Source organism: Mus caroli, chromosome 16 (genome assembly GCF_900094665.2).
Source record: "Mus caroli chromosome 16, CAROLI_EIJ_v1.1, whole genome shotgun sequence".
Taxonomy (NCBI): domain Eukaryota; kingdom Metazoa; phylum Chordata; class Mammalia; order Rodentia; family Muridae; genus Mus; species Mus caroli.
The window spans coordinates 23,057,961-23,085,741 of record NC_034585.1 but is presented as its reverse complement, the minus strand read 5'-3'; the positions used below and the strand labels follow the sequence as shown (position 1 = coordinate 23,085,741).

At 40.2% G+C, this 27,781-nt stretch overlaps 1 protein-coding gene across 13 annotated transcripts in view; it reads right to left on the bottom strand.

Annotated features, from left to right (window-relative positions):
* Positions 1-547: 547 nt before the first annotated feature.
* Tp63 (tumor protein p63) overlaps positions 548-27,781 on the bottom strand; it is a 205,537-nt gene continuing 178,303 nt past the window's right edge. For 2 of the 13 annotated variants that reach the window (XM_021185009.1, XM_021185011.1), the window contains 8 exons: positions 27,080-27,189; positions 26,249-26,385; positions 24,189-24,271; positions 21,487-21,623; positions 9,986-10,143; positions 7,709-7,853; positions 6,379-6,472; positions 548-3,649 (listed from right to left, as the gene is read on the bottom strand). In XM_021185009.1, coding sequence (XP_021040668.1) covers positions 3,353-3,649; positions 6,379-6,472; positions 7,709-7,853; positions 9,986-10,143; positions 21,487-21,623; positions 24,189-24,271; positions 26,249-26,385; positions 27,080-27,189 — 1,161 coding nt within the window. In that variant the 3' untranslated portion in view covers positions 548-3,352. Of the gene's footprint in view, positions 3,650-6,378; positions 6,473-7,708; positions 7,854-9,985; positions 10,144-15,481; positions 16,013-21,486; positions 21,624-24,188; positions 24,272-26,248; positions 26,386-27,079; positions 27,190-27,781 lie in introns of those variants that run through there. The other 11 variants (XM_021185013.2, XM_021185019.2, XM_021185014.2 and 8 more) reach the window with 7 other exon arrangements.

The following is a 27,781-nucleotide window of genomic DNA, read 5'->3' as shown; positions in this document are numbered from 1 at the left end:
TTATTTTCTACAATAAAATTTCACTGGCTTATACAAGCCACACACAAGGACAGACCCCATGCCTAGCAGAAGACTGCCAACTCAATACACACTCAATGGCATCTTGGTCTATTTTTGGTTTCATAGTGCTTTGTCTGGGATTTTATTTTATTATTGTTATTTTTTACCCTACAGGTCTTTTGCTGACATGTTGTGGTTTCTATTTGTGGGGTTTTAATGAGTTTTCTGTGTGTCAGTTGTCTCTGCATATTTTGTTCTGTTTTCTAAAGAGAGAAAACAAAAAGAAGTTGTGGACTTGGATAGGGAAGATCTGGAAGTACAGGAGAGACAGGAAACCATGATGAGAATTGTATAAAAAATCTATTTTTGATAAAATAAATAAATATTCAAAAATGAAATTCAGACACATGGCAATCTAGCATCCAGTTGGACCGAAAATTCTTTTTGAACTCAATTGAAGTATTTTTTTTCCCTTTCTATAGTAAGAGAAATAAGGCCAGAGGTCAGAAGGATGAACACACAGGCACACATCTATGAACACAATTTCTCAGTGTATTTTCATTTATTTTTAAATTTTATTGCATGTCCTGGCAAACAAAAATGGCTTATAGATTTGCCTCTGGCTCACCATAGCCCATAATAACACAAAAATACCAGAAGACAAGCAACTGAAGCTGTAAAAAAGTATCATGTCTATAAGAAAGTACCTTTTGAAAAAAACATTAATAAAGTATATAAAACATTTGATATTTGCTTAATTTTGTACAATTATAAAAATAAAAAAACCCCACATATCTCTCATACTCAACGTATTCAGGGGGGATATCAAGAAAACAAAAGCTAACTGGATTAACAAAGAGAATCCTGCTTTCTATCCTATCTGCTTCACCACCAAGTAAAGGAATCCCGCTCTCCACTGAGAGGCATCCAGCAGATGTCTGTTCTCTGTGTTCTTCCCCACAGCTCTGGCTATTCACATACTAAACACTGGTGTGAGGAGACAAACTGTGCCTACCTATGGCTAATGGCTATTGCCAAAATCATCAGATACAGTACAGGAATTTCAGAGTCCCTAGTGCCACCTAAATAGTGCTGAAATGCCACAGGATCCCCTGTGCCACCCCAACAGTGCTGAAACAGCCCAAATACTCACAACACACAGGAAGCCATTTGTCTTCCTAACATGGCTAAGACACAGCTTTCTTCTCCACCCATTGAATTTGTAAAGCTGTGAGTTAGTTACAGAAGTTAATGATGCTTATCATTATTTAAACACAACAAAATGTTGAAATTAAGGACTCATTTGCTTTTGCATATAAAATTTTTTAAAAATTAATAAACCAACTTTCCCTTTCCACCTTCTTCTTACAATTAAGGTATCATGTCTTATTTGACATTAAATTCTCACTAAATGGTGTTTCTGCAAAAATATAAAAATAGCAACAAAAAATGTTTCATCTGTGGTTCTGGAAAACCCAACTATACCAAAGAGAAAGCCATAACAAACAAAACCAGCATCGTAAGCAATTTCACACACACGCATATACAAAAGATACGATTTTCTGGCAAAACTCATACATTACACATCAAAGGCCTATTAGCCCATTTGCACTTTAAAATAAAAATGGGAGCTCATGTGCAATGAAAGCCATTTAACAAAATGTGTGGGAAGATTGCAGAGCTCATTAGCATACAAACAACACTTGGTTTAGACAGGAAAAAAAATATATACTTGTCTCAAAATGTTTCCAAAACATCTAGGGGGAATACTGTTGCATGCTTTCCCAAAGTATGAAACAAGTCTTTCTGGATATGGATTAAACAGCTTTGGTGAAAAGGTTTGTCGTGAGTTTGTAGACAGGTCTTGGTCTACACTAGCTTGGAAAGTGTCGGGTGGAAAACTGAGTCTTCACCTCTGCTTTCTAAAACAATGAAGCTTTGATGATCAAGAGGAAAATAACAGTAGTTCAGCTCCTGCTATGTGAAAACTACACTACGAAGTTTGTATTTTCCAAGCCATTATTCTTATTTTAGCCCTTGGGGAGAGAGAAACTTGCCTGTGCATGCAGTGTCTTATAGATAGGAAAGTCTTTAAAAGGTCCATTTCCCAAGCATCTCTCCACCCTTCAAAAGGAACTTAAATTCAGAGTTTGGTGGGATGGATCGCTTTCTTTTTTCCTTTTCATGGAAATTCAGTATTTCTGAATCATTCTTACTTTTCCTGAATCTTCCTAATAGACATTACAACTCCCCATGAAAACTAGACACAGTTCATTCATTTTAATTGGCCCAAATTCTCACAACAGCAGCAAATGTCTATTTTACTTAGTCAATCTAGCAGTGAAATTTATTTTTTAAGGCTATTCTAACAACAGCAAATGTTTATTTTTCTAATAAATACTAGGGTGTTAGGACTTAAATTTCAAAGGGCTACTGCTATATTGGGCTACATTTCATCAGGTATTTGGAATGGCTGACTTGGACCATTTAAGAGTTTCCAGAAAACAAAACAAAATAAAACAAAACAAAACACAACCCAACTGCATTCCTCATTCTCAAACAAAAGCAAGAGACGATGCCCTGTCTTATAGTGTGTGACAACGCAAACCTAAAATGTGGCTTGTCATAGCCACAGAGTCAACCAGCCTAACTGGAATGAATACCAGTAACATAAAATATACTGACAGAGAAAACTGTGTACATATATACAGTTTTACCTCATAGGACGCAATGGTAAACACACTGGATGCATCCACAGGGTTGATGTGCTAAACAATAACCATCCAAAGGATGAGGAGAGTTCCTGTACATCATTGTTACTCACATCGACCATTCAACTCTAGCTATCTGTCACCATACATGATACCCCTGAGAAAGGAGTACAGCTCAGCCATCCGAAACAAGCAAATTCCAAAGAAGGATGATAAGTGCAACTCAATTTCCATTAAATTACATTTAAACAATACTCAATACCCCCCACCCAAAATATATATCGGATATTTATATATTTATATATATAGTCTTAGACTATAAGGCTGAAAATGCTTTATAAAAGTCAATGAGAGATCTCCACTGCTTAAGGAGACCTATTGCTTCTTTGCTAACTTCTATCTAGCAATGTCAATGCATCTTGCAAGCAAGAGTATTGAAGGCTTAAAGCCAGAATCAGAATCAGAATCAGGTGACAGGTCAGACTTTAGGTAACAGGCAGCCTCCTAATTCTCCGTCCCTTTAGAAACCAGACTGAGAAGGAGAAGGAGAAGAGCTAACGAGAAGGCTCTGAGGATCAAGCAGGCATGCCCTGTAGGGGCTGGGAGGTGGAAGAAGACAGGAAGAACCCCTCAATGAGCGCTCATTCTCCTTCCTCTTTGATACGCTGCTGCTTGTTGCGACGAGAATCCATGTCAAAGTTGAAATCATTCCACTCGTCACGGGGTGGAAAAGAGATGGTCTGGCGGAGGGTAAAGCGCACGGCATCGATCACACGTTCACCACGGGTCTCACTGGAGCCCACACTGACGGTAGAGGCACCACTTGGGGTCCTCAGGAGATGAGGAGGCGAGGAGAAGTCGTGCAGCTGCCTGTGGTCCAGGATGCCCTTCCAGATGGCATGTCGGAACTGTTCAGGGATCTTCAGACTTGCCAAATCCTGTACAATAAGAAGGAAGCCAGGTATTAGAAGGCAGACACCTAGATTTCTATCGCATACTGGTTTTACTCTCTGGTGTTTTGGCTTAAACGATCTGAATTTATTATCAATACTTGTTCTCCACTGGCCTCAGTTTACCATGTGTAAAATAGTACAGACGGCAGTTAACTGAGAAGGCAAAAGTCTCAAGGAAAACTCTAAGATTCTCAGTGATTCAAATCTTTGGGACAGGATATCACCAACAGTGGGGAAAGAAGGAAATATTTCTAATGGGGATTGAGTTTCCTGCATGCCAAGCACCAAACTGATTAGTTTCTTTTCATAATCCTATGAATTCCTGAAATCAGTGCTGGATTTCCTATATCTATATTATGGGGAGCAAAACTGAAGGTTAGGCTAACAGGCCTTGAAGTTTTATAACAAGACGAATACATCATGAACTCAGGAATACTTTTTGAGCGTAAAAGTGTTGTGTAGAGCAAAAGGTCTCACGGTGTATGGTATGTGAATAAAATACATTAAATGCACAGCAGTTGTATCTATGCACTACAGGAAGGACAAAAGGCCTTTCCAGTAGGTCAATCTTAAGTAGGTTCATGTGCATGTCTTGCACCTATTGGCATTAGTTTTTAAAATATGTATGTATATGTTTAAATATACGTGTATATATACTGAATTAGCATGGCAGGCAGAAAGCAGCTTACAGATGGCAATCTGGTCTTAGTTTCCTACTTACACGTTTTGCATACAATTACATCTTTACATTCTAATTACTATGGACTCATAGGCAAGAGCTGGTATAGTGGTGTTTTATAGTTTATAAAACACACAGTATAATGTTTATCTTCATATTATGAACTGAGCTTTAACTCTGAAGATACCCAACATATTCTCATTTCTCTACCAGAAAGGCACACTAAAATAACTGAGTACTGCAAAGACACCAGAAATGAGCAGGAAGACCCTGAGGGGAAGATGAGAAAACCAAATAGCTTTCTAACATTTCCCAACAGGGAAACTGGCAACACACTGTCATGTTGTCCCATTCTAGGGGTTTTCAGACAACCACTGCTACTTTAACTTCTGTAGTAGAAGAAAAACCACCATAAAGAAGATAATCAACACATCGATTAGGTTAGCATGCTCTTTTGTGTCATGCACTCTCTATACGTCTGAAACTCTTAATGAGCCCAAAGGATAATGAGATTCCTCTTGTGATTTCAGCGCCATTCACAGGGCGATGGCAACAGAGAAAGGTTTGTGGAAAGTACTTCTGCATGTGAATGGATCCAGGAGAATCCTGACACTCCTCATGTGGAACAAGTCCACAAGTAATAAGTATTACATAAAGGCATTGGGAAGGGGCACACTTCCTGTTCCACTACATAGAACTCCACTACAGGTGCTTCTCAAATACAGGGCCACTCTGTTTTCTCATCAGTGGAGAGTGGTGATTTTGATGTTATCTAGGTCCTATCAGAACTTCTTAAAGTTCTTTATAGTTTTTACCTATGATATGATCTATCAAGGAGGCACCAGGGATGACTTCTGGACTGTGGGGGATGGGTGTAGTGTAGCATCATCTACCCTGATCCCTCTGGAGCTTGGGGCCCTCTCTTGCTGCAGGGACATGTCTAGCATCAGTGCTCAAGGAGGGGAAGGAGTCCCAGCTTCAAAAACAGGAGCAGAGGCAGAGACAAGCTTCTCCCATCAGTCCAAAGTGCCATCTGGAAGCTAGAATTGAGGATGTTAAATGCCAAAGAGAGCTGGAGAGAGAGAGGCTGAGGAGGGAAGAGAAGGATCAGGTTGCAGCAAGTGGCAGAGAAAGTAGCTCCCACGTATGCAAAAGATCAAGATATGGGGTGGAAAGCAAGAGAAAGCTCCATCACATGCAGTTTGTTTCAAAGAATATCAGAGTCAGAAAGAAGTGACTTCTAACTCAATTGGATTAACAAAAGGGCCTGAGAGGCCGAGGAACAGCCTCAAATTTCACTGCAACTAAAATCTGTGCCCATGAGTGAACTCATGGCTTAAAATCATTCCTGATGATACAGGTATGGAGCAGGGCTGACAGAATTAAAAATGAGTGAAGGATCAGCAATGAAAAGAAGAGTGGACTCACCCTTAAAACCCTTAATTTAAGAAGAGATGAAAAAGCCCAATGAACAGGGTCATAGGCTAAAGATTTACAGCCAGGCTCCTCCTGATTCCACCATCAATGTGCTATGGCCGATGATGATTTTGTCATTTGTATGCTTAAATGAGAATCACACTGTGTCCTTTTTGCTCTCCTGCCTGATGATTTAAACAGACTACCAAGGACATTTTTAACCAATCTCTGAGTAAGTCTCACTGTGTTGCCCAATCAGGTCTCAAACTTCTGGGCTAAAGTGATCCTCCTGCTTCAGTCTCCGAACCATTTGGTTTTCAGTCACCTGCCTTGAGATTAAAATTTCTCAATCATATGAATTAAATGTTCTATCTCTCAATCTGCATATACTTGGGTGCAATGGGCCAGAGCTGAAGGATCAGGCATATTGATTGCCGAGCTTCTGACCTGGAGAGTGTTGTTTCTGACAGGCTTATGGGTTCCATCAGAATTGAAGATTAGAAGCATGCCCAAAACAAATTTTAAATCTATCCTAGATGAAACTACAAGGCATAAGTACCAGAAGGGGGGAAAAAATAAAGAAATTGTACTCAAGAGAAAGGTCTAGCAGGTTACTTACATCCATGGAGTAATGCTCAATCTGATAGATGGTGGTCAGCCCCTGGGTCGTGAAATAGTCCAGGCATGATGAGCAGCCCAACCTTGCTAAGAAGCTGCAGAGGGAGGAGGGAAGAGGAAGGAGGAAACAGAAAAAGAGAGTTCACCCCAACTGCATTGGCGAGATAAAGGAAAACCCAACATTTTGCCCTTGGATGCCCTGCATAAGAGACTAGCAGCAAATGAAGAGCTGATGGGCCTTGGAGCTGAGGTCCAAGGAGTGCTATAAGTACACGCTTTAGGTAAACTGATATCAAGTCAAGCATAGGTGCCGATTTTTCAGCTGGCGATTTGAGGTACCTTAAGGTTTGGTACAAATGCACCAGGGGCCATTGCAATGAGTACAGGTGGTGGGTCGGGAGGTCAGACCCTCAATTCTCTTGAGTCCAGGATCACATGAACTTGGGAATCGAGATATGAATCACTATATTGGCTATTTTGTGCTTGGGGGTCTCTTAGGATGTTTCAGGTAGTGAAAATATTATAGGCTAGTACTTCAGAATATCATTGATACTTCTTGATTTATGTCCTTAAAACAGAGATTTTCTTCTTTATAATGCTGGCCTGTGACTGGATGTCACTACCATCCCAGGGCCAATTTCTGTAGAGCTAAACCAGGTACTACACAGTCTCTCGGGCTAAAGTTGCACATGGGCAAAACATACTCTACCAGCGGCCAAAGGGATAAAGCACGCTTCCCTTGAAGCAGGAGACATACACTAAACATAAACTGTGGGGCTACATGTGCCTCTGTAAGAAACACCTTTTAGGCCTGGTTAGCTTCTATCCATATGACATCCCCTTTCCCAGAGTGTCCCCATTTCGTAGCAGAGTAGCAGAGGCTTCTTTAAATTGCACTTTTTTTTTTTTACTAATATTAAAACTTTTTATAGACATCCAACTCCAAAAGTATGGTTCCATGGTGGCCCAGAGCTTCGAGGCCCAGAGAGCAGAAAAGGGAGCAGCAGAGCCAGTTTACATCCCTCTGGGAAGCCCAGCCCTGAGCACCAATTCAGGAGCCACAATAGCCCTGTAACAACAGGAGGCAAGAGAAGGGAATAACTGAAGACAAAGAAACAGGTCTGAAACCTGTGTGCGTATGCTTCCACTTTCCCCACAATGGTTGTAGTTTTTGATAGAGCTATGCTGACCACCCTACCAATCAGACTCGTCTTCCTTAAATCACAAGACAGCATTCTCTCTTCTCAACTATTGCATCGATCTTGCCAGTTGTCTACTCTCCACCCACAGAGGCTTAGGACCGACCCTGGGGGCACGTGCTGTGCACTCACCTGACAATGCTGCAGTCTGTAGGGTAGGGCGGTGGTGGGGTGCAGTGGGAGGTGGAGGGCATGGAGAGTGGAGGAGGGAGAGCTTGGGTAGGGCTGAGTCCATTCATGTCTCCAGCCATTGGCATGTGAGTGCCCATCATAGGAACTGAACAGAATCGGGAGGAATGGAAAGGGTTACTAATTATCACCAACAGCATCCTGATGTACTACTTTACCCTGTTGAATATTACCAAAAACCTGTGGGGTTTTGTTGTTTGTATTGTTGGTGTTGGTGTTGGTGGTAGTGGTGGTTGTTTGTGGGGAGGGGTGAATTAATTTCTCTATATCCCTTCATGCATTCTATACCTAATCAAGCAGAATAGAATCAGAACTCCAAAATAATTACAAATTTCTGAACCCTTACTCTCCTAGGACACCCTTCCCACCCTTCTTCTAATTGTTCTTTTCTACTCAGTTGCTATGTTTCGCCTTCTTCTGGTCAGAATGAGTTGTATTTTGGTTTCCTCTCACTATACTTATCTCCTATAGCATAGAGATTGGATCTACAGGCATGGCGACTTCCTGGTACAGTGAGATGCCCAACAGCTTATACTGAGAGAGATATGAAGAAACATCTGTGTGTAAGATCTATCTAGAGACATGGGGGGCTTGCTACAGTATTATTCTGGGAGCTTTATGCTCAGCAAGGAAAAATACAATCCAGGATTCAAACTCCGGGGTATAATACACCTGACTTCACCAATATCACCAACCCTTTAGGCATTTGTCAATACCACTAGCTTCAAACCGTCACCGACACATTTCTCCTCCACTCTGCCACCCCTCCCAAGACTTAGGACTAATAGAATGTGTGAAATAAATTTTGCTTACTGGTTAAGGAGCAAAAAATAATATATCTAGAAAGTAAGAATGTAATTTGTTTCTATTTTAGTAACTAGAAGAGTGGTCGGGGGGCAGAGGTGTTGGAGGGACCTCTGACCCCTGCTGTGAAGAAGGCAGCTGCAAAACACAAGGCAAAACACAACCCTGTGGCCTCTTCATAGGCTCCCCTCAGACTTGCCTAAGTACATCAGAGGAGACTTATGAACTACTAATAAAATCTAAGTGAGTGGAAAGCTGTCTAAATGTGAAATGCAGTTATTAGAACCACTCTCTTGTCCCTAGAGCAAGATGGGATGCTCCTATGTCACAAGAAAGAAAATAACACCAAATGTCTTCTCCTTTCACTGTCATGTTTGGGACCTCAGGGTGCATTATCATGGTGATAACTGTTGTAAATCCCCATGGTAAAGTCCCTGCTGTCAGGCTGTTGCACTGAACATGATCGTGGGCTGCTGAACAACAGATCTCAGGCTCTCTTAGCTTCTTTTAGATAGACTGGACTTTCCAGAGAAAAAGAAATCGAAATGTTTGGTCACAATTAGGGATTTTGAAGGAACAGATGGCAGGTCCTTGTTTTTTCATAGAGGATTCTCGGAACTATACAGTGTTCTGTTGTCTCTACCCATGGAAATGCCATTTATCCGGGGTCTTTACTATTCTTTGCTTCATTCAAGCCTCTGTCCCCTTTGCTAGATCCACTTATACTACACAAGGGAAACTTGTTCATAGAAGATCTATATGCAATTTTTTTTCCCCATTTACTTAGACCCAGTTTTTGCACTGCCTTCTCTTCCCACACTTAGTTACTATGAATTCATGTGTGCAGCTGTAAAGGAGAAACCACTTTAGAGATGGAGTCCCTGCTTACAATTGTGTATGTACTAAAGTAAGGCCATAAATCTAGAGATGCATACAATGCTAAATCTGTGAAATGGTCATTTTAGAGACATTGCACACAAGCAGAAAACCGACTTGTCTGTAGTTGCATAGATAATTTTGCAAAAGTCCAGATGAGAATCAATTTTCTGACACTTTCAGCCTAGCACACCATGCTACTTCCCATGTCAGAGACTTTTTATATGGTGTCAGAAGAGGTCAGAGGTTAGTCCCTGTCCAGGCTGTTAGGAGTGAGCTGTTCTTGCTTCAGAGATCCTCATCCCTACTAAGGGATTACCCTCATCTCATATCTACCTCTACTAGGGTATTCTGTGATGAAACCTCTTATCTCAAAAATGAGGGATTAACCATTAAAGCAAAGTCAGCAAATTCTGGGCTCCTCTACCTATTCTAGTATGGAGTCCTTAGCTTAAGAAAGAGTGTCCTTGTCACCCTCCAGCATTCTTCTCCTGTCCTAGCCCTGCTCATCCTTTGGCAGCTGAAGAGAGGTGTGCTTACTGTTGGCTCCCATGCCCTCAGGCATGGTGGTGGGAGTGAGGGCGTTTCGCTGCTGTGGGTTGATAAGCTGGCTCACGGACGGCAGCTTGTTCATGCTGTTCATTTTATTCAGAGGTGGGGAACTGTTGCCGTATGAAGACTGAGACTGCATCGAGGTCCTAGGAACACAAACAGGGAGTGATGGTCAACATGGGACACTGAAAAACTGGAGTGGTCATTTTTAACAGATATTGCATTGAAACATGGTCTAGAACGATGAATGTGCCCAATACTCAGAATTTATGACCTAGACTCATTTATCATCCATGCAAGACTCTCCTTGCTGGAAGGGACTCCAAAGCTATCACAAAATCACTATTTTCTGTATATAGTAGAGTATTCAACATCTCATTTGTGAGGGAAAATTCATATACTACTTTTCTTCTACTCTTCCCTCCATCTTCTTTTCCTCTCTCTTGATTTTCAATTTAAATAAGTCTTAAAAACCAGCAAGGAGAGAAAAAAGTGAGCAAAGCACACAGGCTGATAATGTATAGAAAGACATTAAACTTAATTTGCAACAGAGGCCTTCCATTTATAGATGTCCAGACCATTTGGGATACACAGCAAACATGAAAGAGTTGATAAGGCATTTAACACCATATCCTACTATCCCACAGAAACCCCCAAGGTATAAAGACATCTCCTCGGCAGGTTAGGAGCCATGAGGTCACAGTCCATATTAACAGTTCTTTTATATAGAACCTTAGAACTCAAGCCTCTATGGGAATGCATTTCTACAAGTTGTGTGTGTGTGTGTGTGTGTGCGCGCGCGAGCGTAAATATAGTAGTTATATAAAAAACATAGCTATGTAACTATAGATATAGCCAAGCACGCTTGCTGTATATGCTGCACTGTTAGTGCCAGGAAATAAAAAATGTAATGGTTTTTATTTTTAAGATGCTGACAGAGTAATGGTTCGAAGAGAGTTAAAAATCCTTCATTCCTTCTGGGGCTGAGATGAAAACTAGAAAGGAGATAATGAGGACCAACTGTAGTGATCAGAGCATTGCAGTAATAGCCAGAGTGGAGATTTGGCTTTGAGTGTGTGTCTGACCTGGAGTGGGAAAGCTTTTCTTTTACAACTCATCCAACCCAATGTTTTGATTTGTTCTGATTTGCCTTCTTTCTATAACATGCATATTCCCATATTTATAATAACAGACAAATTTAAATTCACATGTGAGTTTTATTTCCATATGCGTGGATGAGGGATATCAATATTGAATGCTTTCTAACTGCAAGTTACAAACAAATGCGATATAACGTTCAATAAATATTTAAAATTTTTAAATGAAGGCTTTAATTATTTGTCCTTAAGGTAGTTTTTGAAGATGCACTGAATTCCCCATAGTTGCTGAAAGCAGGATGCCTGCTTTCTATATCAGTGCTGAGCACTAGCCTGGGTAAAACAATACAACACTCTAGTGGTATTTGTATGAATTAGAAGGACTGTGGGAAGCTACTACATTTTATAACAATGCTTTAACTTTTCTTTCCCCTAGCCTTTCTAAAGTGGTACAAAAGGCATCATACAACAAACCCTTCTAGTTATGAAACACCCCCCAGGTTACCTGGCTCTCTTTCACCCATGTTTAACTGACTGCCACTACTTAGAGCATATCATGCCATAACATAGAAGCACATGATCAATAAATTACTATTATCATTTGAAAAAGAAGTAAATATGAAACTTTAAGAGAACAATATGCCCAAATGTTTAGTATCCACAGCCCGTTGGTTGAATGGGTTAAGGATAGAAATGACTCTCCTGGCACCTAGCCCATTCTTTTTTTCTTTTTCCTTTCTCTTGATTTTTGGGACATGCCCCTAGAAATAAAACGATGGTGGACAACAAGAATGCAGGATCAAGAAATTGTTGAAGTATTAAGATACATGTGAAAGGCCAAGGTAGACAAGGAGCAACCACCATATAACGGGAATCTACCTGCTACCAAGCCATTCTAATGCCATACCACCAATGGGTAGGAACCTGGTAGGGAGTCAGCACATTCAGACCAACCTAGAAGCATTTATAAGTCTATATCTCAGTCTAGGAAAGCAAGAGCGCGGTAGTGGGAAGGTGTGAGCAGCTACTGCTTCTATATCTGCCTTGGGCAGTGAGAAGGTAGCTAGGAACTTGTCATTCATATTCCAGATTTAGAATATACTCCATATTTATTCTTTTCCATCTCCTCAAGCCATTGAACATACAGTCAAAATTTATAAGAAAAATAGTTTTAGCTATTAATAACCACAATTGGGAAGATAAAAATACACTGACAAACTTTACACTTGTCTATGCACTTTCAGACTTTCCTGCTATTTTCTACACCCTGTGAAAACTCGATTACCTTTGTGGTCATTGTGTTTTGTTTTGTTTTGTTTTGTTTTGTTTTTTAACTACCTTGTTAGCTAATATTATTTTTCACTATAATCAATGTAAATTTAGGAAGAGAGGTAGGAACAACCATGAGCAGAGAAGGAATGCAAATTTTGGAGCCAATCAAAATATTTGTTATATACTAGATGGGAGCTGAGTGTATAAAGTGACTGGATTTGATGCTAGTATCACCTGAGTCTCATTTTCTTCTGGCAAGCCTCGGGCTCTGCAAGGGTGTCTGTGAAGTCTGAAGGAGATCATGTGAGAGTCCTTGACAATGGCCAGTGTCTTATAAACACCTAAGAATCTTGGTCCTTTCCGCTTCCCTTACAGACCTAAATCAATATATGCTCTAGTATCTAATAAAGGGAATGGAGGGTACCAGCTTATGAAGTTAGAGGAAGAAGTGGACAAAGTTGACACAGATTCTTACTTGAGTAAGTATAAAACATAATTTGGGATCATGTCACAAGGGTCATAAATCTTGAATGCACATATTAGAACACAAAAGTGAGTCTTACAGGCACCAGGGCAAAGGTCATGATACTGTGATCATTACTAACGCTACAGTGTCTGAAATGGACAGCCATCACACGCTTAGGAAAAAACGTGATCCTGAATAAAGTCACATCCCATTCAAAGGTCCTGAAAAATAGTCAACTCCTTGGCCATAACAAGTGCAAAGCCAATAAACAGACCCCCAAATTTAGCAGACACAGTAAAAACAAAAACAGAGGCTATGCCATGTTGATTGATTTCTTCACTTGTCCCCTCTGTCCTTGTCACTCACCCCAACCAGAGGTCAAATAACCAAAAATGTGGTAACAACAGCTTTTTGCAGGAAAATGTATTGTGGTTTCCACTGGAGGGCATTTCTGTAGAGGCTTACTTCCATAGAGTTTGCTAGGGACTGAGAAATGTAGAGATACAAACAGGTAAGTCTCCTGTAGCTCTAGTCTCGAGGGAAAGTATTATTAGTAAAGACAAGTCACAGGCCTTTTGCTGTTATTTTCTTCCACTTGGTTTTCAGTGGTGCCGATTGAACCTAAGTCCTGAAATGTGCTTTCGAATTCTCAACCACCAACTTCGATTGTTCCCAGTCCACCATTCTTAGTTCTTAACAGTAAAACCACAAACTTCTGTATGCTTTGCTGAAAGTAAGATGTTGCTTTAAAGGATCTGGAATTAGAAATTAGGCAACTTGCTTCTACCTCTCCAGGCTGTGCTGGGAAGGACAATCTTCATGATAAGTGCCAGCTTCTAGCCATGGCTGTCCAAATGCTTACTGCCCCCTTTTTCTTGATTTAATTCTTTTCGCTATACTAATTAAAATGCTTAGCTGAAATTTGGTGACACATTGGATGGATGTATTTTCCAAGCCATTTCTAGAATGCTGAATGCGGAAATAGGAAAGGAATTTTGAAGATGGACATCCTGAATATTAAAGAGGGCTAAAAAAAGATGTAGAAAAATAATTATACTTCTTCTAAGCATTTCCCAATAGCCCCTTCTCTGTGGCCTGAACGTTGGGTAATCTTGCATCCAAAGACCTAGGGCACTAAGAGGTCTTTAGAAGGCCAACCAAAATATCAAAATATATTCTATCATTTTAAATATAAACATGCATATAAAGGTTACTAGGAGTACATGAAAATTTTACATGAGAATAGGCTAAAGGAGAAAAATAGTTCTGAAAGAAATGTCAAAAATCTAAGCCCTTTCCCCAAGTACTTGTGGCTCAAATTTACTAACTGAAATATAGCAAAGGCATCTCCATTTACCAATATACTTTAATCTCATGTCAATATACTTTTGTCTTGTGTTTTTAATCTGTTACTTGCTTTGGTGAATTTAGAGAAACTTCCTTTGAAATATTAACTACATTGACACGAAGTTCAGAGTACACAAAAATTTAAACCAAAAAACCTTTGGATTTTGGTCCCACTCTGGCCAAATGTTTTCTAAAGTCTATGACACATAAACCTAATTATCTAATAAATTGGGACTTAGCTAAAACTTAATATAGTAAATTTGGTGCTTTGAAACAAAACTCAAGACTTGTTCAGATGTCTTTTGGCATCTTAGGACTTAATCATGCACAGGGCTAAAATCTGTTTGAAATTCATTTGTGAATTTCAAGGTATAGCTAACCTTCAAAACATTAACCTGGGATATAGTATCTTAAATAAAATCCCAAGAGAAATGGGAAGAGGGCCACAGTGACGGCCCTCTCCCTCTTCTTTTGTAGACCCACTCTGAGCACTTGCAGCACTTAAATTCTGGGACTATACTCTACTTGGGGAAGCAAGAGAGACAGAAACAAAAACTACAAGATAAACCAAGATGCAAAAGTTTATTGAAAATTAAAACCACACATCCACAAAGCAGCAGCCTCAATCATAAGAAATCGTTGTCTTGGTGACAGAGAACAAAGCACTGGTGACCTAGTTGGTGCAGGACGGGACAGGGATGATGAAGAAGGAAACAGGGATTCAGTCAGTTCTTTTTGAGTTTGGAAACTACTTTAAAAGGAAAGAGAACTTAGCTCTCTACATGTAATCTGTAGCTAGAAGTATTGATTGATTTTTAACACCTGTGTGCTGGGACATCATTTGCTCAGAGAGGAGGCCTGCCAGTTAATGCACATGGACAGTAATGAGAAATCTGGTTGGTTTTATGGTAGGCAGGGTTTCGAGCTAGCAGCTCCAATTAAACCCATTAATCATAGATTTGGTGAGGAGACTTTGAACTCTCCCAGCACTGAATAATGGTAAGCAAATACCGGGGGCAATATTTGCCTGGTAGTTTCACCTCCCATTAACACCACAAAAGTAGCTTACCAGCCTTGGCACCTAAACAACAGTATGGGGGAGTAGGACCCGATGCAAGGGAGACTATCATAGCAGATGCTAACATACAGTGGCAGAGATCAGACCTGGAAAAGCCTTAGGGAACTTTCTCCTCATGTAGGAAGACAATGTTACTCCAGCATTAAAAAGGCCCAAGTCTCTCGGTCAACACAACTTGCTTAGGCACAGGCACAATGACAGATTTTGTTTTCTTATTTTTTTAAAAATACACCTAAAGTTTGAGACCTGCTCAAAAGCTTTATTATGAGTTTTAGAAACACAACAGAAGGTAACAGAAAAGGGTTCCAATAAACTTTGCAATGCCTCTTTCCCAATGGATCCCCCTCCCTTCTGGGAAAACAATAGAAAGCTCACAGACAAGCACAGTCGCAGCTCCTGTCCAACCAAGGCAGGATCTAAAGATACAAAATGTGCACAAAGCATCTCTCCTTTGTAAAATTTTGAGTCCCTTCAAAGATTCTCTCACTAGTGGATGTGTGCCTTTGAGCAGCTGGGTCTCTGAGCCAAAATGTCTTCAAGTCCTGTTTGTGAGGGCTGGAAACACTAACCCGCATATGCATACACACAAACGCACACAGAAACACAACAAGCACATGAACTCAAACACATAGCTGGGGACCTATGGGTACACGGAGTGGTTTGGGGGGTTGGAATGTCTAAAGAAGACGTCAGACTGTGTCGGAGCTTCTCCCCGGGGCTCCACAAGCTCATTCCTGAAGCAGGCTGAAAGGAGACTGTAGAGAGGAACCAGAGAAAGAGAATGAAGGCTTAGGACTCAGGAATCCACATCCAATGAACACAGAAACACACCCTTCTCCTACCTTCATGATCATAGTGCAGATGGAGCAGAATATCGGAGAAGCCGTTTATTTTTTTAAAATCCTTTCCTTTTAAAATACTTCTCTAAAACCATCTAGAACGTTCTATTCTCAAGGTGTGTAAAAAAAGATGCAAGGCAAAGCAAAGGGCAGCTAATCAGCAGACTACACCAGAATCATATTTTTCAAAATAAATTTTCCCAGGTCCTGTCTAAGGGTTAGCTGGGGGCCCAGTCATCTCCATTTCTTAATACAAGGTGACTCACTTGAGGATTATGGTGACAGGCAGGCCCAGTGTTTAGTATAGGGCTTGGCATGGGTATACTGGACTCAATTAATTGACAAAGGGAATACAAAAACAAGAATAAACTTTGATCCTCTGTAAAAATGTCACATACCCAATTATTATACCTCATTACTGGTCTGTCTAGCCAAACTCTGAAGTCTGAAGAAATATGATCTTATCAGTGTTAGGGGCTGCGTCATCTTGCATCTGGAAAGAACTATTAATGAGCATTTTGAGTGTGCCCAGATTGAGGTGGTAAATACCTTAATCCTCTCAGTCACAAACTTGGCCTATAAATGCATATATCAAACTCATGAAAGCAACTTTTGCATAATTAAGAAATCAATTATGCCATGGGATGCCAAGAATAAGCCCTTTTATTTGGCTAAAGGTTATGCAACCTGATGAACTGTTTGGGAACTGTTTCCCAGACTGGCTCTTTGAATCCTATTTGTTTAGTACCTTCAAAGGAACAAAGACATTTCCCCACTCAATCTGCAGTGAGAATTAGTATCTTTATATATATATATATATATATATATATATATATATATATATATATATATATGCCTGAACACACATCATGGGGGAAGCAAGCTATTCCTAAGAGAGCTTCGGCTTTCAGGTTTCTTTGCTTAAAAGTTTAAAGCTTGGATGGAATGTCTCTGATAGTAAAGCCTCATACAATTGCCACATACTGATCACATCAGTGTTCCAGTGAAGACAGGATTATATACACCCTATAGGATCAAACTTTCAGACCTAGAATCAAGGACAGTTCTACAAGGAGATATGCTCATTTGGAGAATTGATTTAATGAACCTTTGAGGTTCTTCAACATCACTGATTCAGAGCTAGTAAACCTGTCCTGAACACGTAATAATCTTGTTGTAGAGTTCAAAAGTAGCCCTGTGTCAACTCTAAAAATTCAGATTTTTATTATAGTTGTCGGCGTGAATGCCATGAGATTACCAGGCTGTTTGTTGCTGTTGTTTCCAAGTCTATAGAGCTAGAAAGTTCCAACAAACTTTATGAAAATGGGTGACCTTACAATCTAATTTAGAAGTACATTTTTGATTTATATCAGTTTGTATATCTGCACCTTTTACTCTCTCCTAAATTCATCAATAATCTTGAAAACACCATCTCCTTACATCCATGAGCCTGGCAAAGAGCTTTGGTTCTAAAGATGTTCTACCCTTAGCTGCTGTGTGGGCTTGCTTGGTTTTCCCTGCCTTGAGTGAGAGGCTAGAAGCACTCTTGAAGATGCTTCTTAGACACAGCATCATCTGGCTTCTGTTACTATGGAGCTATTATCAAGACATACTATAGAAGGGCATCTCAGGGTATCATGGGGCATACTATAAGTTAATGGAATCTATACCATAGTAAACAAAATGTAGTTTTCTAGAGAAAACTGAGAGTTGTGCAAAAGACAGTCACACTGGCCCCAGGACAGAAGGGGCAAGAAGGGTGAATTACAGGGAAACACAAACAAAAATACAAGTTACATGGGTCTTTAATCTAAAAACAAAGGATTGATAAAACAGATGTCAAGTAACTTCAGTGTACCATTAAGAATCCATGCCTGTGGAACAGCAAGGGAGTGGAATTTAGTAAATAATAATAATAATAATAATAATAATAATAATAATAACAGTAATTTGATTCAATTTGCACTTCCATCTGATTCCAGCTTTAATAAACATAACTGTCTATGGCTATACCTGTATGGATATATTAATGGAAGTATAATTTCTTCTTAAACAGTGTAAAGCCTGCATAAATCTATAATGACTTGAATCATAGCAACTCAATTTAAACATCTTGCTTTCATATAGTCTATGATCATGAAGGTAACTATGAAGGATTATAAATAAATAAACAAACAAACAAACAAACAAACAAATGAACGAACCCATGCACAAGTGCAAGGCAAGCAGAGAGAAAGCACAGTATGGGAGAATTAAAGGAGCAATTAGACTGAACTTATTTTATTGCCACCCTGTAGGAAGCATATTGCTTTTCACCAATTTCCATTCTATTCTTAAAAAAATTTTTTTGATTCCTTACCAGAATTAAATTGGTAGTATATTTTAGAAAGGAAATCATGGACTATTATAGACACTTTATAAGTTGATTTATTCTTCTCAAATGATTGCCAGGAAATTAGATTTCCATGTTTTTTGTCTACTCATTCCTTCTCTCAGAGATTTGCATGAAAATAAAAGAGCTGAAAAAAGAAACAATCTCAGCTCAAGACTGTAGCAACTGGAGAACTTGTGTGGATTCATGTCAATCATCAGGGAGCCATGTACATATAATAGTATAAAGGCAGAATTGTACCAAACATCTGTATTTTGCAAAGATCTCATTTTGCGGTCTGTTAGCTTTCCATGCACAAGCTATCACAGCTGTGAGACACCAACTCAAAACCATGCACACGATTGTTTCAAATGAATACCCAGGAGCTATGCAACTAAGTTCTCACAGTTCATCTTTAGCTACTCCTAATGAGTTCCTAAAAATTTTTAGACTGTTTCTTCTAGCATAACTTTAGCCATATATTTTCTTATCAGGTGGAATAGATTGCTCCATAAAAAATAGATGATGATAATAAAATAACAACAACAACAACAACTCCCTTTGGAGCAATTCAAGTCAATCAATCAACTACCTGTGGAAAACTGACACAGAGATACAAGTTCTGCGTTTTCATCTACACAATGTATACCAACACAGATAGCATGAGCCCCTGACCAAATTTCAACCAGTTTATTCATAAAGTCTGTAAAACAAAAATTATTTCCTTTCTCCTTTAATCTACCAATGCTTCCTTGAATGGCCTCATTGATCTATACAATCCTGAAACTTGCAAAGATTTCTTAATATTCCAAAGGGATTTTGGTTTGGAAGTCATCTTTTGATTCACAATACAGTAAGCCAGGAGCTATAGTCTTCTTACCTCAATTTTAAAGGCAAGTATTTTAATGTGCTCTAACAAAGGAGTTGCATCACTACAAGCATTATATCTAAGCAGAAATGCTTAGATTTCATAGGATGAGAGAGTTCTCAATTGAAGGCTGCTGTCAGATATTGACTACAGAACATTTTATATTCTCTCTAGAATATGCATATTAGCTTTCTGATGAGCCTAGCAAGGAGAAGTTTCATTTCAATGAACACTGGAAGATGAGCAACATAGTTATCTGCAAGATTGGTTGGCAAGCTGTATAATGTGGCTCATGAGCTTCCAATGGTTTTCCACTTTTCAACATGGAGATAGCAATCATGACATGAGAAAAATGATATAAAATACAAGGTTCAAGTCTCCACAATAAGCTATTAATGTGACAGACACCCTCATTCATTTAGTATCTACTAGTGTTCTGATATAGTCATAAAACTGGTGAGTTGTAAGAGATCATCTGCACCAAGATGCCTTAAAATACGTAATTCTCATACTTCACAGGAAAATGAAGATGCGTATCAGTCCCTGGGCTAGACTGTTCTTTTCCAATAACCAGAAAAATCAAGTCCAGAGCTGAAGGCTCAGAACTAGCTCAACATAACACTTAATGGAATTAACACGTAATGGAATACTGCTGGTGTTATGTTGAAAGAATCAAAGTTTTTGAGAAGGAACAGAAATTTCTGTCTGAGGACAGAATTCCTCGATATCCACCCTCTTCCCCGCTCCCAGATCAGTCTTCCATGTTTCAACTTTGTATTCCTTCAATCTATTTCATATGAACTAAATCCATTCTCTACGTGAATGTAGTAACAATTATTGATGTCAGATATACAAAAGAATCCCTGGGATTAGCATGAGAATTCTGTGTTTCCCAGGAAAACACCCACTTCACTTTTTAGATCAGCCTTCAGTACAAATGGTAGCTTCCGGTTGTAAAACTTTTACCTTAGATGTGATAAGAAATTTTCTAGTCTAAAAGGGTCTTAAATGCTGAACAGCTTTGAGTTGAAAAAGAGGGCATGCTCACTTCTGAATCTTCTGCCCCTCACTACGCAGAAGTTGCCTATGACTATTAGAGATGCATTCTTGCCTCCTTAGCAACATTGGTATTGATAAAAATGAAGAGTTAAGAGCCCTTTTCACTATGCTTTTCAAAGCAGTAGCCAACAATACCAGAAAATAGCCATTATTGGTCATTTATTTGCATTTCTATTTTAAAGATTATCTTCAGTCGAACCTTAGAATAAATTACCACTGTAACTTAAAGAAAATCACCTCTTTTCTCAGTCAAGGTAGTTTTTGATATCATTTCTTTTTAAGCTGAAATGTGTTTGAAATTTCTCAAGTGGGTCAAAATTGTAGTATAGACATTTATCTACTGATACTCTCTGGCAACACCTGTACTAATGTACAATGTATTAAACTCCCAAGTGATCCTACTTAAGCACCAAAGGATACATATAAACAGAGCTCTGATTGGCCAATCTGCCGTCCTTTCAGAAGAGACATTCTCTTCTTGCTAGTTACAAAACAATTAACATCATCAAAGCTTCAAGTAGGAAGGTAAAACTTAGCATATGAATAGATTGTATGCATATGCTAATAGGGTTGCAAAGACTTTCCCATTCATTTGAAGTGTATTACTGAAAGACAGTCTAGAGCAAAGGTGCTAAAACTTAGAAACTTGCTACTACTGGGTCCTGCACTGAGACATCCTTCAAGGAACAGGGCTAAGTCTCAGAATCCTTGCCAACACACATAGGGTCACCTTCTTGTAGGAAAACCTCCTTAGTCTTCTTTCTCTAAGGTGCTACCCCAAATGGGATTGTGTATGTACTAGGAGATATGGGAGCCAATCCTCTGGGGTGAGTGAAGGAGTTTGAAATAGACATCGTTAGAATAGAGCATTAGTAAGTATTAGTACAAGTCTAGGGCTTTTAATAGAACACAAATGAAACTTCCCCAGAGAAAGTTTACAAGACACACACAAAAAAAAAAAAAAAAGTGCCAAACCAGCCGGTCTAAACTATTATGGACTATATGTAGTCTCACGGCATCTGCCATTAACCTACTGCTGATGAAGACAATCCCCCTTGTTCATGCCTTCTGAAAGGACAGTGACACACTCACTGTTTCTGAAGTAGGTGCTGGTGCTGCTGCTGCTGCTGCTGCCTGTACGTTTCGATCGTGTGCTGAGGGAGGTACTGCATGAGCTCCAGTGACTCTTTGATCTTCAACAACATCTCGTACGTCTCACGACCTCTCACCTACGCGCGCAAAAGCCAGAAACACAAGATGAAGAGTGGCCGGCTCTCCAAAGCTCAGCCAACTCTCATTATTCGAGGGTTCCTTATGGGTCAGTGCACCTGCCCATGAATACATATTTGTAACATGAATATCAATATAGCTCGCACATTTCAGCCAGTTAGAAACACACAGGCACAGAAGAGTTTAGTCATCGGCATGTTCCCAGCTGGAGGTTAACAAGGAGAGGTCCTGCTCCTGTTTCAGCTGTCATGCTGTGGACTACTGTTCTTTTTTGAGTGGTCTTACTGCTGTACAGCTCCTATTTTTTGTGGTTTCTATTCATGATGTTGTTGTTATGGGCTCCAAACTAAAATGATGCTTACTGTCTCTATTGGCGAAGAGGCAGTGCTGTGCCATTCAGAGAAGATGCTTATGTTGGACAAACCTTATCCAAGAATGAGTTACCATACTGTTGACTACGATGGATGAACCTATATATACAACATATATTCAATATGACACCTTTAAACAAAAATATACACAAAACAAGATGCTCCATCCATCTATTGACATGCTGGAACCAGAGATTTATAGAAAGTTAATACTATGTTTCTCTTAAGAGCAATGATTCAGTTTCAGCTCCAACTTTATAAAATATAACAACCATGAAATATAAACTGTCTTTCAGCTTTCAGGAGGAATGAAGTATGCCTCTCTTTTTAAGATAGCTTCCTTAAAACTTGAAAAATGAAGAGAAGGCTGGGATAGGATGAAGCCAGCAGACCACATGAGAACTGTTGGGACCCCAGGAGTAAGTGTGCAACACATGCTGGGCCTTAGGCACGTCTGTGCTGCATCAGTCAGAGGCCTGAGCACAGAAGACAGAGCATCCCAGGTTCTCTGCTGCAGTTGTTAGCGTTGCTCTCTTCTCTTTCCCCCAAGAAGCCCACCCTAATATAGAGCCTCTACTCTCCAAGGTCCTTGCTATGCTTGTGTTTCCCGAGCCTTGCTCTACTGTGGATTTCATTACCTTGTAACTACATCCTTAAGAGAATGTAAATGCTTTGAAGATAAAAACAATTTTATACTTCCTTCCCATTGCTTGGGATCCAGTCTATTGGTCATGCAGCAGAAATTGATTCCTTTTTTTTTTTCTTTTATCCCATAAGATCCATTTTGTTTAATTTTTCATTACTTTTAGATTCAGTTCATCATAGTAACTCCTTCGCGCACACACTGGGATTTCCATAAAATATTAGGATAGCAGGAGTAATGCTTTTCCTAAGGGTCACAATTCAGTTTCTGTAAGGAGCTTTTGTAACAAGACTGAGAACCTCAGCTCCTTCCCTGTCAGATTTGCCCTGGGGGCCAGGGCTGGGAAGGCTTCGAAGGAAGCATGCACACCCGAACCTGTTGAGCTGCCTAAGTTCCAATCCCAGGGCAGTGGCTCAGCCACTGCTCCTGGCACTGCCGCCTGTGTCAGCTTGGATGGCATCTGAGATATACTGGTCACTAATATTTTACAAAGTTTAAGAAGTACAGCAATGGGTGGCAAAGACCCAGAGTAGTGAGGACTCAATGAGCCCTAACTATAATCTAATAAAGTGACCTCATTTTTGACCCTGTAGAAGCAATGGAAAGTCTTATGTAAGAACTGGGCCAAGCCTCCTGGCACTTCACTTATGACTGTGGATTCTGCCTTGTTTGGATTCTTTTATAACACTTCCTAAGGGAAGACAAATGTTCCCAGCATGTAGAAATGATTAATGTTTAAAGAGATGGATGCATTGATTGCTCTGAACTGTTTGTTACATGTGATTGTCATGTATCAGATAACCACAGTGCACCCCAGAAGGTGAACAGCACCCCAGAAGGTGAACAGCTAATTGCTGGAGTACCAACTCTGTGAACTACGTATGACAAAAATTAAAAAATGGCAAGGCTATGTCAAAAAGTTCTATCTCTCACAAATAATGACATGTGATTTAACCTTAGATATTTGATTGAAAAATGTCCTATTATGAGGGCAGCTTTGACAGAATGGAAGAGTAAGTAGACTAGCTCACAATATAAATATATTCCAAGAGACAGGATAGCTTCAGGATTTACGAAGAAAAATCTCTTTGCATTATTTTATGCATCCTTCCGCCACTATGACTGAATGTATTTCATTGTCTGTTTAGTACGCTAACTCCTAAATTCCAAAGTATTAGCAGGCTATTTAGGCTGTGAAGGGAGAGCCTTGGTGGATGAGGTTAGCCTGCTTGTAAACGATTGCCAAAGAGAAGTTTCTATCCTGTGAAAGACAATACACAGATGATGGCAGCATTTCAGAAGAGGGCCCTCATCAGAACCTGACCACAGGCAACTTGACCTTGCACGTCCAGCCTCCAGCACTGGGAGAAATGTGTGGCTGCTGTTCACAAGCTCCCAACCTACATCATCTAAGTTACTTTGTTGTTCTAGCTCCAGCCGTGTGAGAGTTCTTTCCCTCTTGCTCCAGGTAACCAGGTGATGACCATCTAATAAATGCGCATTCAAGGAAAGCCAAGTGGAGCACCCGTGAGAATACGAGCATGACTCACTGGTAGGTACAGCAGCTCATCATCTGGGGATCTCCGTTTCTTGATGGAAGTCATCTGGATTCCGTGTGTATTCTGACGGAAAGCTGGAGGAAGAAAAACACAAGTCTCATGCTGGGGAATTACTGAAGGAGTGATGTAGTGAATCTGATATTTAAGGGCACACACTAAATACAAACAGCCTAGCAACCTGTGAGATGAAGGATGATTGTGCCAAGTACCATGCAATCGATGCTCATTGCTGTTATATAAAGTAGGAAGTAGAGGAGAGCTAGAAAAGGCAATAGGAAAAGGCGAACCCAGAATGCGGAGGAGCCTTCTGACTACATGCTACCTGTGTGTGGCTATGAAATGCTGTTAAGAGAAAAGAAAAGGTTGTTTTTTTTGTTTTTGTTTTTTTTTTTTTTTGCTTTGTAAAACTTTCAGTGGGAGAGGATGTGCCAGAGTGGGGGGACATGGAGGAAAGGATCACACCCTCTACGAGGAGAAGGGGAGGGGCATGGGGGAAAGACCTAGATGATGAAAGGAGCAGGAAGGGGAACAGTGTTTGGGATCTAAACAAACGAATTAATTAATTAATTTAAAAATCATGTTTTGGAGCATTCACTTCAGAAAGACTTAAGTGTATGGTATATGGGACTGTGTTGGTAATAGTACAATGAGGGGAGGGGAAACAGAATTAACAATCGATAAATCACTAAGGTTTTTAAATTAGAATATCTAATTAATCAGGATCTTGGGTGTGAAAATGATCCTTCCACAACATTCAGATATTCCGTTCGTACTAGAAATCACTAAATTGTTAGGGAGAGAGAAGTCAAGGCTCAATGGGCTACTGCTCTCTGCCAGCCGTGGGTGCAGAAGTGAAGTTAGAATATGCATATGTGTATATCACACATTTGAGCTATCTGAGGGATTATCCGGGAGACAGGGGGAATCTATCGATGAAGCATATCGTGTTCAACGGGTGGAAGTCAGTGGTGATAGGATATCCTTTAAAGAACAATTCAAGTTTTAATTCATCTGAATACTAATAGATTATAAGATTAGGGCCTTCTTATAAAAGAAGGTATATGCTTCAAAATACTTGTTGAAAACTATGCATGGCAGTTTATGCCTGAAATTCCAGAACATGGGACCACTGAAGGGAGAGAGTTGATGTGACTTCAACACCTCCAGCCTGATACAGATCTCCAGGTCAGGCTGGGGTATGGAGTGGAATCTTTTTTTTTTATTTCTTTTTTCAAAAACCCAAACAAACTTATTGCAGTGTCCTTAGGCTTACATGGATGTAAAATGCTTTCTAGAATAATATTTTTCTACAAGACCCACAAAACACACAGAACAGATGTAGCCCGTTGGCCTTCAGGACCCTATGTGAGCTACTGAGGTGGACGCATACACCATGGATCAGTCAAGCCTTTCCCAGAGGGAACATCTCTGCTTCCAGGATTTTGTCCTTTGCATTTCATGAAATGCCCTGTTACAAATCATTTAATTAGAATCCAACTTTAAGAACAGATGATAAGGTAACTGAGACCTCATTCTGTTCAACATGTGACTGCAAGGCTTAGTGAGACCACATCTGTGCATCCCTGGATTATGCCTAAGGAAATGTGTTCTCAGATGGTACCGTTCCTTAGAGTTCCTAGGAGAGCAGGGACCATTTTAGCCTTCTGCTGAATAGCTGAAAGATAAATCGATGCCTGGAGCTTTAGGTAGCATTCAACCCAGGTGGAGGATTTACAAAACAAAACTTGTTGTTTCTGATGCAACAAGTCTGGAGCTAGCCTGAGACTGTGTCAAATTTTCTGATGTTGCTGATGCTGCTGGTGTGGAAGTCAGGTTCTGAGGAATTTTATACTAAGACCTCTGGCTAAGGATGTAGCTTAAGCAAATTGTTTCAGATCCACTTCTGCTGGGGATACTCTTACTTGCTCTGTGACCTCTGCTAACTGACGAACCTCACAGTTTTCCTCACGCAGCCTTCCTAATATTATCTGCAGAGTCCTACACCTGGAGAAGACTCGACCCTGCCCCATCTGGCCACTACATCTACTTACGGCGCTTCGTACCATCGCCGTTCTTTGCGCTGTCCGATACTTGCTGCTTTCTGATGCTGTCTTCATCTGCCTTCCGGTCTCTTCCTGGGCAAGCACAGATCCGGGCCTCAAAGCACCGTCGGCCCAGGACTTGCCCACTGGAAATTAGAGAAGAATCACAGGTTAAGGTTACAGGTGTCAAGGTTCCCTCGAGTTCTCCCACTAATTTTTCCTTATGCCGACCTTCTTATGCATACCCTGCCTTGCCCCGCAACTCCACCCCCCATCTTTAGCATAACTGCTCAGAACAAGCACCCAAAAGCGCCAGGCAAAACAGGAAAGTGCTTGCAAGCCACAAACAGTGTGAATAAAGAACATTCCATTTCTTCTGCAAAGAATCTCCAAGCCATTAGCTGAACAGCTGTATTTAGCTACATATTTTGAAGGAAACTTGAGTTAAGCCAGGGGATGTCCTTGGATAAAATCCCTCTCAGGCAGCTCAGACTGCTCAAGGAAACTGTTAAATGCCTTGTGGCCACATGAAAACAAACGCGGTCTCTCCAAAACAATTCCAGTCAAACATCAAGAATTTGGGCCTGAAGTGAATGACCCGCCTCTCTTGGCTCTTTTTTGTCCCCTCCTCTACCCCCACACCCCTTCCCTGTCTCCACTTTCTCAGATCTTTCAGTGTTTACAGCGGATTTGCAACTCAAAGCACTGAATCTGGGTCTTCTCTTTCTAAAGGCAAAGGCAGTGGAAAAAACAAAAAAACAAAAACAAAAAACCAAAGAATTCTGCTTGGTCCTTGGCCTCTGGCTGTTTGTGATTTCAGTTCTGCTCACTGCCACTTACTCTCTGGTTTCCAGAGTAACGATGATTAAAATTGGACGTCTGTTCATTCCTCCGACGCAGCTGCTGTTACACATGAAATTGTACAGGACTGTTGTGAATTCAGTACCAACCTGAGACAGGAGAGAAAGAAACATACATGTCCATACATGATGTAACATGTAACATGGCTTTTGCTCTGCCCTCCAGAACTCCACTTCAAATGGCATGTTTCCTTCTAGGAAGGGATATTGTAAAATCCCCTGGAGAGCTCTCTTAGTCTTGCTTTCTAGAAAGCCTCAAACTAATGTTTCTTTCTGTTTTGTTTGTTTGTTGTTGTTGGGTTTTTTTGTTTTGTTTTTGTTTCCCAGAGACAGGGTTTCTCTGGGTAGCCCTAGCTATCCTGGAACTCATTCTGTAGACCAAACTGGCCTCAAACTCAGAAATCCTCCTGCCTCTACCTCCCAAGTGCTGGGATTACAGGCGTGCTTGACCACTGCCCGGCTAAACTAAAGTTTCTAACACAAGGCCAACACGGGCAATATGAATTCTACTGGCTCATTGCTCTTTGATCCTGTTCTTTTGCAACCTCACCCAAATTACTCACTTCAGTGCCACACAGATATCTCTGGAAAAGGAGGGATTTTTTTTTTTTTTTTNTAAATATGCCAAAATTAGCAGCAATTCTTTGGGGGAATATTTTCTTTTTGAAGATAAAACAGTATT